At 39.8% G+C, this 20,062-nt stretch overlaps 1 protein-coding gene across 1 annotated transcript in view; it reads left to right on the plus strand.

The window, feature by feature from the left end:
* The window catches only part of Msh4 (mutS homolog 4), a 58,820-nt gene that overhangs the window by 22,720 nt on the left and 16,038 nt on the right, over nt 1–20,062 (plus strand). The window contains exons 11-14 of the mRNA XM_027395128.2: nt 659–762; nt 1,750–1,874; nt 3,960–4,160; nt 13,775–13,893. Coding sequence (XP_027250929.1) covers nt 659–762; nt 1,750–1,874; nt 3,960–4,160; nt 13,775–13,893 — 549 coding nt within the window. The remainder of the gene's footprint in view (nt 1–658; nt 763–1,749; nt 1,875–3,959; nt 4,161–13,774; nt 13,894–20,062) is intronic.

Genomic DNA, 20,062 nt, shown 5'->3' on the forward strand with positions numbered 1-20,062 from the left:
GGTTTCTGCAGAAGGACATGTGTGTGCTCAGTGTAGTGTTTTAGCCTGTGAACGGTAGTGCCTTCTCCTATGCTCATGTTCACAGTGTTTTTGGTTTTTGGTTTTTGGTTTTGGTTTTCTGCTTCCCAGGAGTAGGAGAACAAACCATCCAGTGTTCAGATTTGTTTATATGTGCATGTATCTATTTTCATGGACAAATGCATTGTGCACAAGCAAGCAGTACACTTAAAAACTGTCTTACTGGCAGCGAGGTTTATATGAGGTCGTTGTGGAGCCAGAGGCTAAGTGAGGTTCATTTGGAGAACAAGGACTCCGGAGAGGCAGAGATAGAATGAGGGTCACCGAGGGTCACCAAGGGTCCTCCCTATCCAGCATGCGTGTTACCTACTACTAAGATGCAGTCTTCTAACCTTTCTGCAAGGCCATTTCAGAACTTACCGACTAGTCATGCTGGAGAGATTGGGTAAAAAAATAATCTCAATTTATCTTTGACGTAATCTTGTTATTATTATTCACAGATATTATTTAGAACTTTCTTTGTGATATTTTATTTCAGAAATGAAAGTGGTTAACTCCAAACCTATCTTTCTGTCCTATAAACTGTGTTTTATCTCATGTGAGTACACATATCCTGACATTTGCTTTTAACTTCCTGCAGATATCTAAAGTGAAAAACTCCTATAGCTTTACATCAGCAGATTTAATTAAAATGAATGAACGATGCCAGGAGTCTTTGCGAGAGATCTATCACATGACTTACATGTAAGAGCATTTGAAGTATTTGAATACTGTATTAAATTTGAGGAACCGTAATAGCTTTAATTAATTGACTCTTTGATTACAGACAGTTCAGTTTTGAGCATTACAAAAGGAAGTCTGCCATCATGTTGAGAGTGAATGAGCTCATGGAAGTGTCGAGCACATCTATCAGGAAGCCTTAGTTGTATTCCCAGGGCTTCTTCCCGTGCACAGCACTGTGATGTAGGGCTCATGGACCGTGGTATTATTCCTTTCCTGTGGTCTATGAGCCTTGGCTAGTTAAACTTTGGTATTTCTAAGGCAGCGTCAGAGTGGGCCTGCTCTTTTCCTTCTCATGGAACAGCAGCCTTGGAGTTAGGAGAGACAGCGTTTGGAATTGGTGGGCTGAGATAGAGGGGGAAAGTTAGGCTTTCAAAAACAGTTTCAAGTTCTGGACCTCAGATACTATTAATATAATATCAATTTTGGGTTCATGCTCATCCTCGATAGGGTAAAAAGCCTCTGGGGTGTGTTACATTATAACCCTGTTCATAAAAATCTCAATAATGATATGCTTGGAATATGTTTGTGTGTTTGTATTTGTGTGTATTTGTGTCTCTGTGTGTCTGGGTTTCTGCCCTACCACGTGCTTGTGTCTTTGTGTGTATTTCTGTGTTTCTGTCTGTATGTGTGTCTGTTTTTGTGTATGAATGCTTGATTACATCTATATAAACTGTTTTATACTTTCTCTGACATAGCATTTGATAGAAAATGTCTATTTTGTTTATATTTAATGAGACTGTCATTTCAGCAATAAATATAGAAGAATCTGGATTATTTTTTACCTGGCAGATGTAACCTTAAGCTGAGGCATCAGTAGCCTCATTTTATCTAAAATGAGCCAACCAGGCAATTGACTTTCTGTGTAATGCACAACCCAACTGTGAATATTATTTCCCATGCAGTTAAAGCCTGTGTGCCTTCTTTTGAAAAAACCATCATGTCTTTCAGGATCGTGTGCAAGCTGCTTAGTGAGATCTATGAGCACATTCACTGCCTGTACAAGCTCTCTGACACGGTGTCAATGCTGGACATGCTGCTGTCTTTTGCTCATGCCTGCACGCTTTCTGACTATGGTGAGTCACTTTCTCCAGAAACTTGTATACTACTCAATTTTATGAAAGACTTGTGAATATTTTACCCTTTTTACTTGAAGTAGTTTCTGGTCTGTGGCCCTAGCTAACACACAGGATGGAGATAGTGAGATTAACCTTAAATGTTTTAGGGGACTGCTCATACAGAGCGCCCACCTACTGTCTGTAACTCTAGCTCCATGGCTGACACCTGTTGGCCACTTCAGGAACTGTGCTCACATGCACATAGCCAAACACAGACACAAATATATAATTATAATAAAAATCTTCACAACATTTCTTTAAAAGTTAAATTCAAGTAATATCCATTGAAAATTGCCAAGTCAAAAAGAACAGAGCTCAAGGAATTTTATTTTTTTATTTAAATTAGAAACAATCTTATTTTACATATCAATCCCAGTTCCCTGAGAGGGAACTGCCTTTTGTAGTGGAACTGAAGGAATTTTTCAAGGTTTCCCAGATAAGAGTGACCACTGAGCTATATATCTCCTTGGTGAAATGGCTGTGATCTGTACAGAGGCCGGCAGTGTCAGGTCACCACCTGAGTAGAACTAGCCCCTGAGAGTTCTTACATAGTTTATCAGTTATTATCACACACCAACATGCAAATATCTAGGACTAGTGTATGGTAATTATGATTGAATAATAACATGAAAATTAACATTTGTAATTAAAATTAGCAACAACATTTGTTACATTGGTCGATGAATTAATTTTAAAGACTGTTTTTGTTTTATGTGTATGTATGAGTGCCTGAGTGTATGTGTGTGCAGTGCCCTTGGAGGCAAGAAGAGAGGATCAGATGCCCTGCAACTGGAGTCATGGATGGTTGTGAGCCACCATGTGGGTGCTGGGAACTGAACCCAGGTCTCCTGCAAAAGGAGAAAGTGCACTTAACCACTGAGCTATTTCTTCAACACCATTACATTAATTTTTTTGTGGGAAGTATCTTACAAAACTCATTTTATATTTCTAAATTTCTAAAATTGAATATTAATAAATAATAGCAAATAGTAATAACAAATAACTGGAGCAATAATCAATATTGACTTTTCACTGCTATCTTATAGACTGAAACATTTACTCTTCCCTATCTTCTTTAGGATCAAAACTCTACCTTGGGATTCATTATTGTGGGGTGGTGCCTTGTGTGAACCAGGTCTCAGGTATTCCAGACTGATCTCAACCTTTAGTAAGTGTGAGGGTGACGATCGGCTCTGCCCTACACACACAGAACAATGCCCACTTAACACAGTGCTGTCAGGGAATTCCGGGTGTCGTACCTGGGCAGCCAGCCCTCCACCAACTGAGCCGTGTCCCCAGCCCAGGATTTGCTATTCTAACGGTAGTTTTATTAATTTTTAAGCAACTTGTTGCTCTATTTTAGTTTGAGAAATATAAATATCATATCTAAATTCCAAAATTGCAGTATTGTTTAAATACCTGTAATGCTTCTGAGCAGCCTTGATCAGTGATGGATGTTGTGCAGTTTGCCCATGCGCTGCGTTTCTCAATGTGCACTAATTCAGTTCCCCTCAGATGGTGTCCGGAGAGAGCTTTCTGTGAACCAGCAGAGCTTCAGTACTGGTTTTCTCCATTTTCAAAAACTGATTTTTAGACATATTATTCAAAGGGAATAGGACAGAAAATGACTTATATTTGGCTTTACTGTTTAATTACACTTTACTGTGAACACTAAGTCTGCTAGAAAAGCAGTGTTTAGGGTGCACCAGGTAAGCGTTCAATCTATAGGAGTCACTGATTATTTTGAAGATCTTACCAATGGCCTTGGATTCTTTTTAATCTGTACAAATATGGAAATTTTATAAGCTGTTTTAGAACCCAGAGCAGTGAACAGGAAGTACAATCTAGATTCTCTGGGAATAAATGGAAATTATGAGTATACTCATTATTACAATTAATGATTTAAGAGTGTTTGGGATAAAATAGTAACTTATTGTCTCAAATTGACCTCATGAAATTACTAAGGTCGGCCCATATGTACACACCACAAGATATATAGATACGAATATACTCAGCTTTTAAAACCCTTATTTTTTTCTCCAGTTCGACCAGAGTTTACTGACACTTTAGCAATCAAACAAGGATGGCACCCCATTCTTGAGAAAATATCTGCAGAGAAACCTGTTGCAAACAATACATATATTACAGAAGGGAGTAATGTTGTGATCATAACTGGACCGAATATGAGTGGAAAATCCACGTATTTAAAACAGATTGCACTTTGTCAGATCATGGCCCAGATTGGTAAGTTACACTTTTGCTTTATAGTCGCCAGTTGTGGGAGTTTGAAAAGAACGAACACCACAGGCTCATGTTTGGTTAGAAACCTAGCCTATAACAGCTGTGCCATCTCTGCAGTTGGTGGAGCTGTTTGGGAAGAGTTAGGAAATGTGACTCTGTTGGAGAAGGTGTCTCTCAGGGGGTTGGTGGTATACTGAGGTTTCAAACGCCTGTCATTCCCAATTAACTCTCTTCCTGTCTCCAACTTAAGGTCAGACATAAGGTCTCAGCTCCTGCTGCAGTGCCATGCCTGCCTACCTGCAGCCATGCTCCTCACCATGATGGTCATAGACTAACCGTCTGGGACTGTAGACACCTGTAAATGCTTTCTTCTGTAAACTGCCCAGGTCATGTGTTTTCATAGCAACAGAAAAGCCACCAAGACACAAAATCCTGAGTAGGAGAAGCCAATGTCTTTAGTGACCAAGTGATAAACATTACAGCATTAGGCATAGAAAGGGGTACCAACTGGGGGGAGGGGAGAGTCAGTCTATCTGTCCATGTGTGTAAATATCTGCCCTTGCTCCAGCACTGTTACATATCTGTTACATATGTCTTTATTCAGGCCTAACATAACTCCTGTCTCAGGTAACTGAGTTTCCTGAGAACTGACCTCCGACATCAGAAGCCAGGCTGGCAACTCACACCCATATCCCAGCACTGGGGAGGTGACAAGCAGGGGATCAGAAGGCCATGCACACCCTCACCTTGGTTAAGTAGACTGCCTTGTTAGCTATCGGTGAGAGCCAGAGCAGAGGCAGGGCTGGCCAGCAGCTCCTATAGCTGTAGGTGGCAGATTGTGAGAGAGAATGGATAATACAAATAAATACCAGCTAACCATGTATGTGTATTCTCTATATGGCCTTTGGCTTAGTGGAACTCTCCATTTACTCCTTCAGTAATTCTAAGAGTTGGGTTTCTTTTGTTGTTGTTGTTTTGTTTGTCTTTTTTTTTTTTTTTTTTTTTTTTTTTTTTTGAGACAGGGTTTCCCTGTGTCGCTTTGGCTTTGGAGCCTGTCCTGGAACTAGCTCTTGTAGACCAGGCTGGTCTTGAATCACAGAGATCCACCTGCCTCTGCCTCCCGAGTGCTGAGATTAAAGGTATGCACCACCACCACCCAACAAGATAAAGGAGGTTTTATTTTGTTTTTTGTTTTTGTACCCATTCTCCTATATTTTTTCCACCCCAATACATAGTATGTCTTTTTTTTATTGTTCTCTCATATAGTACATCTCAACCACAGTTTTCCCTCCCTCCCCCAAGTCTGCCATCTCCCTTCTCCCAGAGATCCACTCTCCTCTGTATCTCCTCAAACAAGAGCAGGCTTCCCAGGAACATCAAACAAACACACCATAATATGCTATTATAAGACCACATCAAGGCTGGATGAGACAATCTAGTAGGAGGAAAAGGGTCCCATAAGTAGACAAAAGAGTCAGCAACCTCCCGTGCTCCCACTGTTAGGAATCCCATAAGAACACCAAGCCTCTCAGCCATAACATATATGCAGAAGATTTAGGCCAGGCCCACTCAGGCTCCGTGATCTCTGTGGGCCTCCATGAGTCCCTGGAGACCCCTCTAGATCCTCTGACCCTCTCCCCATCTCCACATACTCACCAAGCCCCACCTCATGTTCATCTCTGGGACTCTGATCTGCTCCCGTCATTTGCTGGATGAAGTGGCCCTGGTGTCTTTGATGATGATTCTGCCAGGCTCTGGTCCCAGAACACTCTGCAGCCTGGACAAACTGTAGGTCGAGGGTTTTGTGGCTGGGTTGGTGTCCCAGTACTTGTAGTTGAGGCCTTGCCTGGTTGCAGAAGGTGGCCAGTTCAGGCTCCATGTCCCCCATGACTAGGAGTCTTTGCTAGGTTTGCTTTCATAGATTCCTGCGAGTTTCCATTGCACTGGTTTCCACCTCGGCCCTAAACAGTCCCCAGGTCCACTCCTTTCTCCAAGTCTTTCTCCCCTGCCACTTGGTCCCTCCTGTTCCCAGCCCTGTCCACCTCCAGTCCACCCATGACAGCTATTCTGTTTCCCCTTCCTTCCCACGCAGAGCCTAGCTTCCTCCCTAAGCCTCCTTGTTACTCAGCCTCTCTGGGTCTGTGAACCACAGCATGACTATCTTTTACTCTACAGCTAATATCCACTTATGAGTGAGTACATTCCATGTTTGTCTTTCTGGGTCTGAGTTACCTCACTAAGGATGATTTTTTTTTCAAGTTCCATCCATTTGCCTGAACTTTCATGATATCTTTGTTTTTAACAGCTAAGTGATAACTCACTGTGTAAATGTACCACATTTTCTTTATCTATTTTTCAGTTAGGGGACATCTAGGTTGTTTCTAGTTTCTGGCTATTATGAACAAAGCTACTGTGAACATAGCTGAGCTAGTGTCCTGGAATAAGATGGGGAGTCCTTTGGGTGTGTGCCCAAGAGTGGAATTGCTGGGTCTTGAGGTAGACTGATTCCCAGTTTTCTTAGAAACCACCATACTGATTTCCACAGTGGCTGTAAAGTTTGCACTTCCACCCTCAGTGGAGGAGCATTATTCTTGCTCCACGTCCTTGCTAGCATGAAGTGTCACTTGTGATTTTGATCTTAGCCATTCTGACAGGTGTAACATGGTATCTCAGAGTCGTTTTGACTTCCATTTCCCTGATGGCTAAGGGCAATGTTGAACATCTAAGTGCTTCTCAGCCGTTTGAGTTTTCTCTGTTGAGAATTCTGTTTACATCCGTACCCCATTTAAAAAAGAAAAAAACACTTTGTCTTTTTGTGTGTGTGTGTTTTTTTTTAAAGTTATCTATTATGTATACAGTGTTCTGCCTGCATGTCTGCCTGAACACCAGGAGAGGGCGCCAGATCTCATTACAGACAGTTGTGAGCCACCAAGTGGTTGCTGGGAATTGAACTCAGGACCTCTGGAAGAGCAGCCAGTGCTCTTAACCTCTGAGCCATCTCTCCAGCTCCTGCACTCCATTTTTAAATTGGATTATTTAATTTGTTGATGTCTAGTTTCTGGAGTTTAAATATTTTTGATATTAGCCCTCTGTCAGATGTGAGGTTGGTGAAAATCTTTCCCCTTCTGTAACTGCCATTTGGTCCTATTGATGGTGTCCTTTGCCTCACAGATGCTTTCAGTTTCACAAGGTTCCATATGTTAGTTGTTGATCTTAGTGTGTTCACTGTTCAGGAAGCTGTCGTTCAAGGCTCTTCAGTGTATCTGGTTTTATATTGACGTCTTTGATTCATTTGGACCATGTAAGGTGATAATATAAGGATCTGTTTGCATTCTTCTACATGCCAACGTCCAGTTAGACCAGCACCATTTGTTGAAGATGCTGTCTTTTTTCCATTGTGCATTTCTGCCTTCTTTATCAAAAATTAAGCATTCATAGGTGTGTGGGTGGATGTCTTTATCCACAGGTGTGTGGGTGTAGTCTTTATCCACAGGTGTGTGGGTGTACGTCTTTATCCACAGGTGTGTGGATGTATGTCTTTATCCACAGGTGTGTGGGTGTAGTCTTTATCCACAGGTGTGTGGGTGTAGTCTTTATCCACAGGTGTGTGGGTGTATGTCTTTATCCACAGGTGTGTGGGTGTAGTCTTTATCCACAGGTGTGTGGATGTATGTCTTTATCCACAGGTGTGTGGGTGGATGTCTTTATCCACAGGTGTGTGGATGTATGTCTTTATCCACAGGTGTGTGGGTGTAGTCTTTATCCACAGGTGTGTGGGTGTAGTCTTTATCCACAGGTGTGTGGGTGTATGTCTTTATCCACAGGTGTGTGGGTGTAGTCTTTATCCACAGGTGTGTGGATGTATGTCTTTATCCACAGGTGTGTGGGTGGATGTCTTTATCCACAGGTGTGTGGATGTATGTCTTTATCCACAGGTGTGTGGGTGTAGTCTTTATCCACAGGTGTGTGGATGTATGTCTTTATCCACAGGTGTGTGGGTGTACGTCTTTATCCACAGGTGTGTGGGTATATGTCTTTATCCACAGGTGTGTGGGTATATGTCTTTATCCACAGGTATGTGGGTGTATGTCTTTATCCACAGGTGTGTGGATGTATGTCTTTATCCACAGGTGTGTGGGTGTAGTCTTTATCCACAGGTGTGTGGGTGTAGTCTTTATCTACAGGTGTGTGGGTGTATGTCTTTATCCACAGGTGTGTGGGTGTAGTCTTTATCCACAGGTGTGTGGGTATATGTCTTTATCCATAGGTGTGTGGGTGTATGTCATGTCTTTATCCACAGGTGTGTGGATGTATGTCTTTATCCACAGGTGTGTGGGTGTAGTCTTTATCCACAGGTGTGTGGGTGTAGTCTTTATCTACAGGTGTGTGGATGTATGTCTTTATCCACAGGTGTGTGGGTGTATGTCTTTATCTACAGGTGTGTGGGTGTATGTCTGAATCATTGATTTGATTCCATTGACTAGTGTATTTTTTTTTTTTTTTGTCAGTACAGGATGGCTTTTATTACTACAGCTGTGTGGTACAGCTTGAAATCATGGATGGTGATATCCCCATAAGTTCTTTTATTGGATAGGATTATTTTACCTATCCTGTGTTTTTTGTTTTTCCATACGAAGTTGAGTGTTTTTCTTTCAAGGTCTGTAAGGAATTGTGCTGGGATTTTATTGGAGATTTCAATCAATCTGTGGATTGCTTTTGGTAGGATGACCATTTTTACTGTGTTTATCCTACTGATCCTTGAGCATGGGAGATGTTTCCATCTTCTGATATGTTCTTCAATTTCCTTCTTCAAAGACTTGAAGTTTTTATCATACAGGTCTTTCTTGCTTAGAGTTACCCAAAGATATTTATGTTGTTATTTGTGGCTGTTGTAAAGGCTGTTAGTTCCCTGATTTCTTTCTCAGCCCGTTTGCCATTTGTATATAAGAGGACTACTGATTTTTTGTTTTGTTTTGTTCTGTTTTTCAAGACAGGGTTTTTCTGTGTAGCTTTGGAGCCTATTCTGGCATTTTTTTAAAATTAATTTTGAATCCAGCTGAAGGTGTTTATCAGCTGTATGAGATCCCTGATAGAATTTTTGGAGTCACTTATGTATACAATAATATCTTGTGCAAATAATGATATATTGACTTCTTCCATTCCAATTTGTATCCCCTTGATCTCCTTTAGTTATCTTATTGCTCTAGCTAGGACTTCAAGTACTATATTGAATAGATACGGGGACATTGAACAGCCGTGTCTCTGATTTTAGTGGAATTGCTTTAAGTTTCTGTCTGTTTACTTTGATGTAGGCAATTGGCTTGCTGTATATTGCCTTTATTATGCTTAGGTATGTCCCTTGTATCCCTGAACTTCTCAAGGCTTTTATCATAAAAGGGTGTTGGATTTTGTCAAACACGTTTTCAACATCTAATGGGATAATTGTGTATTTTTTCTTTCAATTTGTTTAGGGAATTATATTGACAGACTTTCATATGTTCAAACATCTCTGCATCTCTGGGATGAAGCCTACTTGGTCATGGTGGATGATCTTTTTGATGTGTTCTTGGATTCATTTTATTAGTATTTCATTGAGTATTTTTGCATCGATGTTCATGAGGAAAATTGGCCTAATGTTTTGTTAAGTCTTTGTGTGGTTTGGGTATCAGGGTTAATGTGACCTCATAATATGAACTTGCCTATGGCCTTTCTGTTCCTATTTTGTGTCATAATTTGAGGAGTATTGGTATTAGCTCTTCTTTAAAAGTCTGTTAAAATCATCTGACCCTGAGCTTTTTTCTTTTGGTTGGGAGACTTTTAATAACTGCTTCTATTTCCTTAGGGGTTGTAGGTCTATTTAAATTGTTTTTCTAATTTGATTTAACTTTGGTAAGTGGTATCTATCGAGAAAATTGTCCATTTTCATTCAGATTTCCCATTTTGTGGAGAACAAGTTTTTGAAGTATGACTTAATGCTTTTTGTCTTGATGACTTGTCCATTGCTAAGCGTTGAGCATTGAATTCTCCCACTATTAATGTGAGGGTTGATGTGTGATTTAAACTTTAGTACTATTTCTTTTACAAATTTGGGTACCCTTGCATTTGGGGTATAGATATTATGAAACATATTCTTGATGGATTTTTCCTTTGATGAATATGAAATGTTCTTCTCCATCTCTTTTGACTAATTTTGGTTTGAAGTCCATTTTGTTAGATGTTAGAATAGCTATACAGATTGATTCTTAGTTCCATTTGCTTGGAAAATCTGTTTCCAACCCTTTACTGTGAGTTAATAGCTATATTTGATGTTTAGGTCTATTTGTAGTATGCAACAGAAGGATGGATACTGTTTTTGTATCTTTTTATTGATGAATTGAGTTCATTGATATTGAGAGATATCAATGACCAGTGATTGTTAATTCCTGTCATTTTGTTGTTGGTGGTGGTGTTGTTGTTGGTGTTGTTGTTGGTGGTGGTGGTGATGGTGATGGTGGTATGTGTTTCCTTTCTTTGGATTTTGTTGATTATTATTGCCTGTGTTTTTGTGGGTGTAGTTAACTTCCTTGAGTTGTAGTTTTCTTTTATAGGGCTGGATTATAGATAGATATTGTTTAAGTTTGACTTTGTCATGAAATATTTTTTTCTCCATCTATGGTGATTGAAAGTATTGCTGAGTATAATAGTCTGGGCTGACATCCATGGTCTCTTAGAGTCTGAGAGACATCTGTCTAGGCCCTTCTGGACTTTAGAGTCTCCTTTGAAAAGTCAGGTGTAATTCTAATAGGTCTGCCTTTATATGTTATTTGGCCTTTTCCTCTTGCAGTTTTTAATATTCTTTCTTTGTCCTGTATGTCTAGTATTTTAATTATTATGTGGGTCAGGGACTTTCTTTTCTGATCCAATCTATTTGATGTTCTTTAAGTTTCTTGTACCTTTAGGTTAGGAAAATTTTCTTCTATGATTTTGTTAAATATATTTTCTGGATTTTTGAACTGGGATTCTTCTTCTATTGCTATTTTCTTCAGTTTGGTCTTTTCATAATGCCTCAGATTTCCTGGATGTTTTGTGTTATGAGTTTATCTTCAGCACCTGAGATTCTCTCTTCCATCTCTTTTATTCTGTTGCTGATGCTTGAGTCTGTAGTTCCTTTTTGCTTACCCAGATTTTCCATTTCCAGAATTCCTTCAGTTTGTGTTTTTGTTATTACTTCTATTTTGATTTTCAGGTCTTGAATAGTTTCCTTTGCCTGTTTGTTTGTCCTTTCTTAGCTTTCTTGGCATTCTTTAAGGGATTTACTGACGTCTTCCAATTTTTTGGTTGCCTTTTCCTCGATTTCTTTAAGGGAGTCTTTCATTTCCTCTATAAAGACCTCTGTCATCTTCATAAAGTGGTTTTAAGGTCATTGTCTTGTACTTCAGCTGCATTGGAATATTCAGATCTTGCTGTTGTAGGATATCTGGGCTCTGGTGGTGCCATATTGTCTTGGCTGTTGTTGATTGTGTTCTTACACTGGCATTTAGACATCTTGCTTTGGGAGGATTACAGGTTGGGGTCCTGATTTCTGAAGTTATCTTTGCTGGTTTATCTTTGTTTTGTTCCTTGGTTTCTGTTTCCCCTTTGGTCTTCTGGTCTTTGTGGCCTGGATTTCTGGCATGGCCTCTGATATAATAGGGAGTCTCTGTCCAAGTTGGAGGCTGGCTTTTAGTGCAGCAAGGGTCCTCTGTTCTTCTGTGTGTGTGGCCTGCATCTGAGCAGTGGTGGAAGTCAGACACAAAGTAGGTCTTTAATGAATATTTGCTCATTGTCTGCATAATGAAGGGCAGGATCAAAATGTTGACTACAGTCATACAGGATCAGCTCTTGGCTGTAGGCTGCTATACTTGTCCCAGTGGCTAACCCTGAGTTCACTTTGCTGGACACTTTGTTCTGCCCCGTGTTTCTTATCCTAAAGCATGTCTTCCTTATCTGATTGATACTTGTCAAAGTCTAGTGAGTATTGTCACCTGCAAGTTATAGGTGAATAAACCAAAGCGCTGTGGGTTTCTGGCCAAGGATCTCAGCCTCTGAGAGGCAGTGCCTGACCTCACCCAGGCAGTATGACTCCAGGTTCTTCCTAAGCCAGTGCCTTTTACAGAAAACAGAAACATGGCAAGTGGCTCCTGTATCTTGGGAGAAATAGTTTGTATTTTGTTTTGCGTCACATACTTCTAAGTCAGGTTCTAGCTCCATCACCTAATGACCTACTTTCAGCTCTGTTTATTGTGTGACTGTAAAGTATCGGAACCTGCTCCAGTTTTGGAGTCTCTGTGTGTGTGTGTGTGTGTGTGTGTGTGTGTGTGTGTGTGTGTGTGTGTGTGTGTGTCTGCACGAACATATTGTACGTGTGAATTACACATGTGCACGTGTGTTCCATTCATGTGTGTATAGGTGCACACAACCACATGAGACAGCTAGAGGATAGGAGAATGTTGGGTATTTTCCTCTATCATGCTTTGCCTTTTGTGTTGAAATAAAGCCTCTCTCATTGAACCAAATGTTTGCTGTTTTGACTTGGCTGGCCAGCCGCTGGTGAGCTTGCAGGATCTACCTGTTTTTGCTCCCTTGTGCTGGAGTGACAGGCACTAGGTTCCCAGCTGTTCATATGGGTGCAGGGTATTCAAACTCAGGTTCCCACACTTGTGCTCTCTCCAGCTCCTAGCTTCTACCTTTCAGCTAACTTAAAACAATGCAGCAGTGTGCATGAGCTACATCCTGAGAGCTTTGTGACCCTGACTCCCATACTCTCTTTGCTAAAATGATAAAAGCCACACCCATCTCTGTGGGCCACTTGGCCAGTCAGAGGTAAACATAAAGATGCCTAGTGTGAAGGGAGTGAGCCGCTGGTGCTGTTGGCACTCGTCGTGTAAGGCCAGTCGCCTGACAGCTGCTTCTTCCCCCGTGGTCCTCATTCCTCATCCGGGCCCCGTTCTCCATCCTTCCTGCAGTAACCCCACTTGCTGTCTCCCCTCCCATTACACCATTTTATCTACACAGGGCTCTGTGAGATATGTTTCCCATCGACATTGCTTATTTTACCTTATGATGTTAGAATGACTGTCCTGTCCCATTATGTAGAAGGATGGAGAACACAGCTCACCTTTGGTTTGTCATGTGTTCCGTTTCCCTTCTGCTTTGCTCACATTTCTTCGTGTTTGTAGAGACACACATTATTTGTATTTTACAGTGATTTCCATCCATTTGACCCTGACACACATTTCCTTCATGAGCTTCACATGCATGCCCTCAAGGTTTCTCTTTTGAATGTTGTTCATCAGCTAACTATATAACCTCATCATTTATGAAGTTTAAAGTGTCTCTTTCTGATGGAGTTGAGCATCAGAGTAAATACTGTCTCTCCCGTTTGGGTTTCTAAATAACTTTGTGTGGCAGATCATTTCCTGTATGAAAGGGGAGTTTTGAGTGCGAGCTCATGCAGAGAGCAGGAGAGCCAAGGCCATGCTCTGCAGCTCTATACACATCACTGTCTCCCAGACAGCTCTACCCTCAGAGCTGAGAAGCACAGTTGTTAATGCCTGGCTTACTAAAACACTTCAGTTACGTCTTCTTTTATTTCACAGGCTCTTATGTTCCAGCAGAATATGCCTCCTTCAGGATTGCTGAGCAGATTTTTACCAGAATCAGTACTGATGATGATATTGAAACAAATTCATCAACATTTATGAAAGAAATGAAAGAGGTAACTAAACAAACTCCCCTAGTATTAAAAGCACATTAAGCATCCTGGCATCTGGAGCTGCTGGTTCTGAGAGCCAGAGGGCAGTCAAAGACAGCGTCCTAGTGCGTCGAGTGTGAAATGTGAACGGGAAGCTGATGCTTCACAGAAAATGCAGCTCTGGAAGGCTAACGTGGGCATACATGTTTCTGTGTGGAATATCTGACTTTTCAGGAGGTAACGACTACTTTACATAGAGTTAATTCTTCTTCTTTGCCTGGATTTTGAAATTAAAGATCCTTGTGTTAGAAGTCTTTAAAATCCATTGTCCCCGTGTTTATAAACAGGGAGAATGAGAATGCTCATTTCCCAACAAACTGTGTACGCTTCTGTTACTGACCGGGCAAACAGCAGCTTTGAGGCTAAGAAAAGAGTTCTGAGGGCATCTGTGTAGCTAGGATGTGTGGGTCACTGTGCAGTTAGATTGCTTTTCTGCATGTGTTGTAGAAAACAGCATAAATAAGCATACAGTTGCTTGGCATGTATAGAATACACGTGGGAATCCTAGCAATATTCTAGATACATGCAGCAATGTATTTATTTTTAATTTATTTTCAAGAAAGGGCTTCACTATATATAACCCTGTTATGGGAATCTTGTCTATGTTGTGGCCCAATGTCCGATCGGAGTCGGGTGTTGCTTCAAGAGGGAGCGGGTGTTCACGTTCAGCTGTTGGGAATGGATCATAGAGTTCTCCCAGACTCAAGAAAGAGGCCCCAGGGAAGAAGAGGAAGGGCCAGAGGTTGCATGGGCCCTTTGGAGCTGGGAAGTGGACAGTGATGGTGTGTGTCGTGATCCTTGTGACTGCCTCAGGTCTTTGTCTTTATATTCGTCTCCAAGTTTTATTGTATAAAAAATGATAAAGTAAATCCCAGTATCTGGCATCCAACTTGAAGTGTGGAGTATTTTCTCTATTTTTCTAAATACAAATTGACTGGACATTGTAAATGTATTTCTTACTTGATAGTTTTTCTTATTGTATATAGTTTCATTTTGTTAAAGTCAATACCTTTCCTTTCTATTTGGACAATACTTGATAATTATTATATGTAGTTTTACTGTGTTAAAACCTTTCCTTTGTAATTAGGCAAAACTCCCCAAATTTAAGGTTGGGGAAGAGTATCCATAAGTGGTACAAATCAAGAGAGATCAATTGCAAACTCTTAATGATTTTCAAAAATTTCTGGGAATATTAACTGGCTACAGCTCACAATTGGATTAACAACTCAAGAACTAAGTAATTCATTTCAAACCTTAGAAGGTAATAAGGACTTAAATAGTTCAAGAAAATTATCAGCTGAGGATGAGAGAGAATTGGCTTTGGTGTAAAAGAAATTACAGGATGAGCATGTGGACCACATGGATCCAGAGCTTGACTGTGTCCTCGTCGTACTATCTTCTACTCATTCTCCTCCAGGAACCTTTATACAGAGAGAAGGTAATATTTCAGAATGGATGTTTGTGCCACACAAACAGAGTGAAAAATTAAAGACCTATATAGAAAAGGTATCTGAATGGAAAGTTGAGACTTGGTCAACTAACAGGGATGGACCCAGCAGAGATTGTAGTACCTTTTACTATGCTGAAATTGCTTGACTATGAGCATGGAAATGAGCATTGCAAAGAGCTTGCAGTAATTTTTTGAGAGAGATGAACAACATATATCCCCAAAGCAAGAGACTTCAGTTTATAAAAAGAACCAGTTGGGTCCTTCCTCACATTGTGCAGGGAACAATATCCTGAGCCCTTCCATTCCATACTGATGCAAATAAACAAAAAAGGCAGGCTATAAGTCAAGAAATTAAAGTGGCTCAAAGCCCTTAAGATTCTGTTCAAAAGTCAGAATTATATACTATTCTAATGGTATTTCTAGATTTTCCAGAATCTCTTATTATATATACTTACTGACTCTCAATATGCAGAAAGAGTTGTTTTACATATTGAAACTACTGAACTTATTGCAGATGATTCAGAATTAACTTTGTTGTTTATTCCATTACAAGAAATACTCAGAAATAGAAATCATCCCTTGTATAAAACACTTATCAGATCCCATATGGGTCTACCAGGCCCTCTAGCACAAGGTAATGGTGAAATTGGTCAGCTATTGGTAGGAAATGCACCAGAAGTCTCAGAATTTCATAAGAAACATCACATTAATAGCAAGGGTTTGAAGAAAGATTTTTCTATCACTTGGCAACAAACTAAGGAAATTATAAGGAAATGTCCTATTTGTTCTTTATATAACCAAACTTTACTACCAGCAGGAAGTAGCCCAAAAGGTACTCAAAGAAATGAAATTTGGCAAGTGGATGTGTTTCACTTTGCAGAATTTGGAAAATTAAAGCATGTACACCATACCATAGATACATATTCAGGATTTCAGTGGACAACTGCTTTGAGTTCTGAAAAGACTGATTCTGTAATTACACCTTTATTAGAAGTTATGGCCATCATGGGGATATCTGTGTTCCACCATGTGTCTCTAGTAAAAGAAACCTTTACATATCACAACATAAAGCATATATCAGGTGTGCCACACAGTCACACAGGACAAGCAGTTATAGAAAGATGTAATCATATTTAAAAGAGATGCTTAACAATCAGAAAGGGATAATAGGGACCTCTAGAGATAGATTTCACAATGCTTTATTAGCTTTAAAATGCAAATGAAAAGGAAACAACAGCTTCAGAGAGACATTGGATAATAGAAAAACCACTGAACTAAATCAGCCAGTATGCTTTAAAGATGTGTTGCCCTCAGAATGGAAACCAGGATATGTGTTGTATGGGGAAGAGGTTTTGCTTTTGTTTCCACAGGAAAAGGAAAGCTATAGATACCAACAAAATTGATCAGGATTCAGTTTGAGCACTAGAGACCTCTTGATCTGGAGAGGTGATAGTTCATCAACCTGGCAAAAAGGAAAACTACCCCAAATTAAGGTTGGGGCAGGATTTTGTTTTTGTCTTTCCAGGAGAATAAAAGCATCCAACTAAGGAATCTAGAAGACCACTGGACAAATGAAGAGAGATTCATCCAGAGAAAATGTCCCAAGAAAAGGAGTCAGTTGGCTTGGCAGTGTAGCACACTTCACAGGAGAGAATTTCATAAATCTTTCAAAATGTCGGCTTCTGATGTTCTCCTCAGACATGTTAGGCAAATGGTCTTTATATAGTCCCAACTCAATTCAAAACTAAAGCTGACTTTGGAATTGGAGTTTGGCTCTCTCCTTCTCTAAACCCAAGCATTCTTGTTAAAGGAAAATCCAAACTCTCTGTCTTGTATCAGAAGAGCCACCTGGTATGGGACAGAAGAAAACCAAATCTAGAGACTATCATATTGTCACTAATCTCATACCCCTAGGATTTATTTTGCCTCTTAAAACCTTTTTTAAGTTATAAATATTATTTTAAGATTTATAATATATATGTTAGATGTATATGTATATAAGTACACATATATTTAAACTTTAGCTGTTGTGATATTAATGGTCTTATAGAGTACTATCTAATTCTAATCATGGGCTGCATGTAGCTTCCTGTGTGTGACATCAGACTTGAGTCTGAAGCAGGTATTTAGGAATTAAGTCTGTGTATCCCAGGTGTGTTTAATAGATTATGGCCCTTTAATCTCTCTGAGATCTGCCACATATGACATTTAAAATGTTTAGGTTTTCTCCAGTGAACGGTGAACATTCTTAACAGTGACCTTTGAAGTTTCCAAAAGATGATGAGGCCCACAATGATGATTCCACCTGGATTTGACACTAAGCTGAAAAACACCTTCCAAAGATCAGCTTTGGACTACAAACTGCTCAGGACAATTTCAGGATAGTTAAGATGGTCCAGCCTCATGGACTGCTCCAGTCAGGACTCCAGATAGCCTTGTATTGTCTTATCAGATCAAGACTGGACAACAGCTAGATTCCCTGGGACTTGACCATTGTCTCTATTTTCTCAGGGTCCCCTAAAGATGCCAGAGCCCCATGTCAACAGGAAACAGTCTAGAAAACATGATGCCCACATGCCCAAGAGGTGGGATGGATGGGTTTTGGTTGTTAAGTAGATTATGGATGTTTGTCATTGTTTAGGGGGTTTGGTTACAAGTTGTTACTGGCCGTGGTCAAATCTCTCTGAAAAGAAAAAGTGGGGATATAAGCACGGTAGGGAAAAGGAGAGATTATTGAATCTACTTTAATCCTAAAAGCAGTTACTTAATCTCAGAAAATTCTATATTGGTATTAATTTTTATATTGATACAAATTTAAGGTTATTTTGTTATACTATATGTATATTTCTATTTCTGCTTTGGGTATTGTACCTATGCAGCTTGTTTAATTATGTAATATAAAGTTTTAGTCCTTGCCGGGCGTTGGTGGTGCACGCCTTTACTCCCAACACTTGGGAGGCAGAGACAGGTGGATCTCTGTGAGTTCAAGACCAGCCTGGTCTACAAGAGCTAGTTCCAGGACAGCCTCCAAAGCCACAGAGAAACCCTGTCTCAAAAAACCAACAAAAAAAGAAAAGAAAAAGAAAAAAGTTTTAGTCCTTGAAAGCTTGTATGATATTAAGGAAATCCAGTTAATAGTCAGCCATAACTGTCAAACTTATAGTCATGTTTAGGTATGTTTTCAAGGTCACACAGAGATATTTAGGTAGATAGGTGATCTTCAAACATTTCAGAGAATATGGCATTTAAAATGTTTTAATAACATCAGGTTCACATGCCTGCTCCTGGTGGTTCTAATCTATTTCAAAAAAGGATGATGGACAGTGAGGAACCTCCATATTGGAGTTTACTTTATTTATGGCAGAAGCTAGCCTTTTGGGTAAGAAACTGCTTTAATAGTATGTTGTCCAAACTGGACAAGCAGGTTACAAGAAAAGTGACTGCTGGACTCTGCCAAGACAGGGTAGGACAGTCCTTTAAAATATCCTGCTTATCAGAAATGTGTTGGATATTCTAGACCTTCAGGCCAAATTTGGATGCCCTAGCATCACAGAGGAACCTAGGGTGACTGTCCAGGTTCTGTCATTTCCCTTAATTTTTGAAGTCACTTGGTCCTGTCCTCATTCTCAGGTCTTTCATAGGTTTAAAGACCAGAAAATTACAGTTCTCCTTAATCTTGGTAGAAAGTAAATTAGCTATGACTTTTCAGTAGAGGACAGCTGATGGAGTATTTTCTCTTTTTTGCCAAATACAAATGGACTTGACATTGTGAATGTATTTCTTACTTGATAATTGTTCTTGTTGTATATAGTTTCATTTTGTTAAGGTTAATATTGTTCCTTTCTATTTGGACAAAACGTGATAATTAATCTTATTGTATATGGTTTTACCATGTTAGAGTTAGAACCTTTCCTTTTTAATTAGATAATAAGAGGGAAATATGTTCCAGGAATCTTATCTATGTTGTGGCCTGATGTCCAGTTGGAGTCAGGCATTAGTTCAAGAGGCGGGGTTCACATTCAGCTGGTTAGAATGAATCATAGAGTCCCCCCTGGACTTTCGAAAGAGAGGCCCCTGAGGAAGAGGAGGCAGGGCCAGAAGGTTGCATGGGCCCTTTCAAGCCAGGAAGTAGCTGGTGGTGGTGTGTGTCATGGTTGTGACTGTCTTTGGATTTTTATCTTTATCTATGAGTTTTATTATATAATAAGTAGTAAAAGAAATCCCAATATAATCTTCCCAGTCTGGCCACAAACTTACAGAGATCCACCTGGCTCTGCCTTTCCAAGTGCTGGCCTCACAGCTGTGTACCATTCACCACCAGGAAGTGTATCTTTAAAAAGATTCCTTGTCCCATAAAAAGCTACCGTGCTATAGTATGAATAGGTGGAATTCTGTACTCTTAAAAAGAGGTTGATATTCTCCAGAGAGAAGGGAAGATTTCTATCAATTTTAGTCTGTTTTTTGGTCATGGATTTAAATTGGTTAAATTAGTATGTTTTTCTCAATATCTTGTTCTGTTTTTAGCAAATACAGGTAGGTTTTGAAGTAAATAAGTTTTGAATTGGTTTTCAACATTTTATGATGATGATTGGTCATTTGTAAGAAGCAAATGGCCATCCTGCTTTATTTAAGTTCATTGCTTTGTTTCTCTGTGTTGGGGATAATACTGTTTTGCTGTCTCAT

Source organism: Cricetulus griseus (genome assembly GCF_003668045.3).
Source record: "Cricetulus griseus strain 17A/GY chromosome 1 unlocalized genomic scaffold, alternate assembly CriGri-PICRH-1.0 chr1_0, whole genome shotgun sequence".
NCBI classification, from domain to species: Eukaryota; Metazoa; Chordata; class Mammalia; order Rodentia; family Cricetidae; genus Cricetulus; species Cricetulus griseus.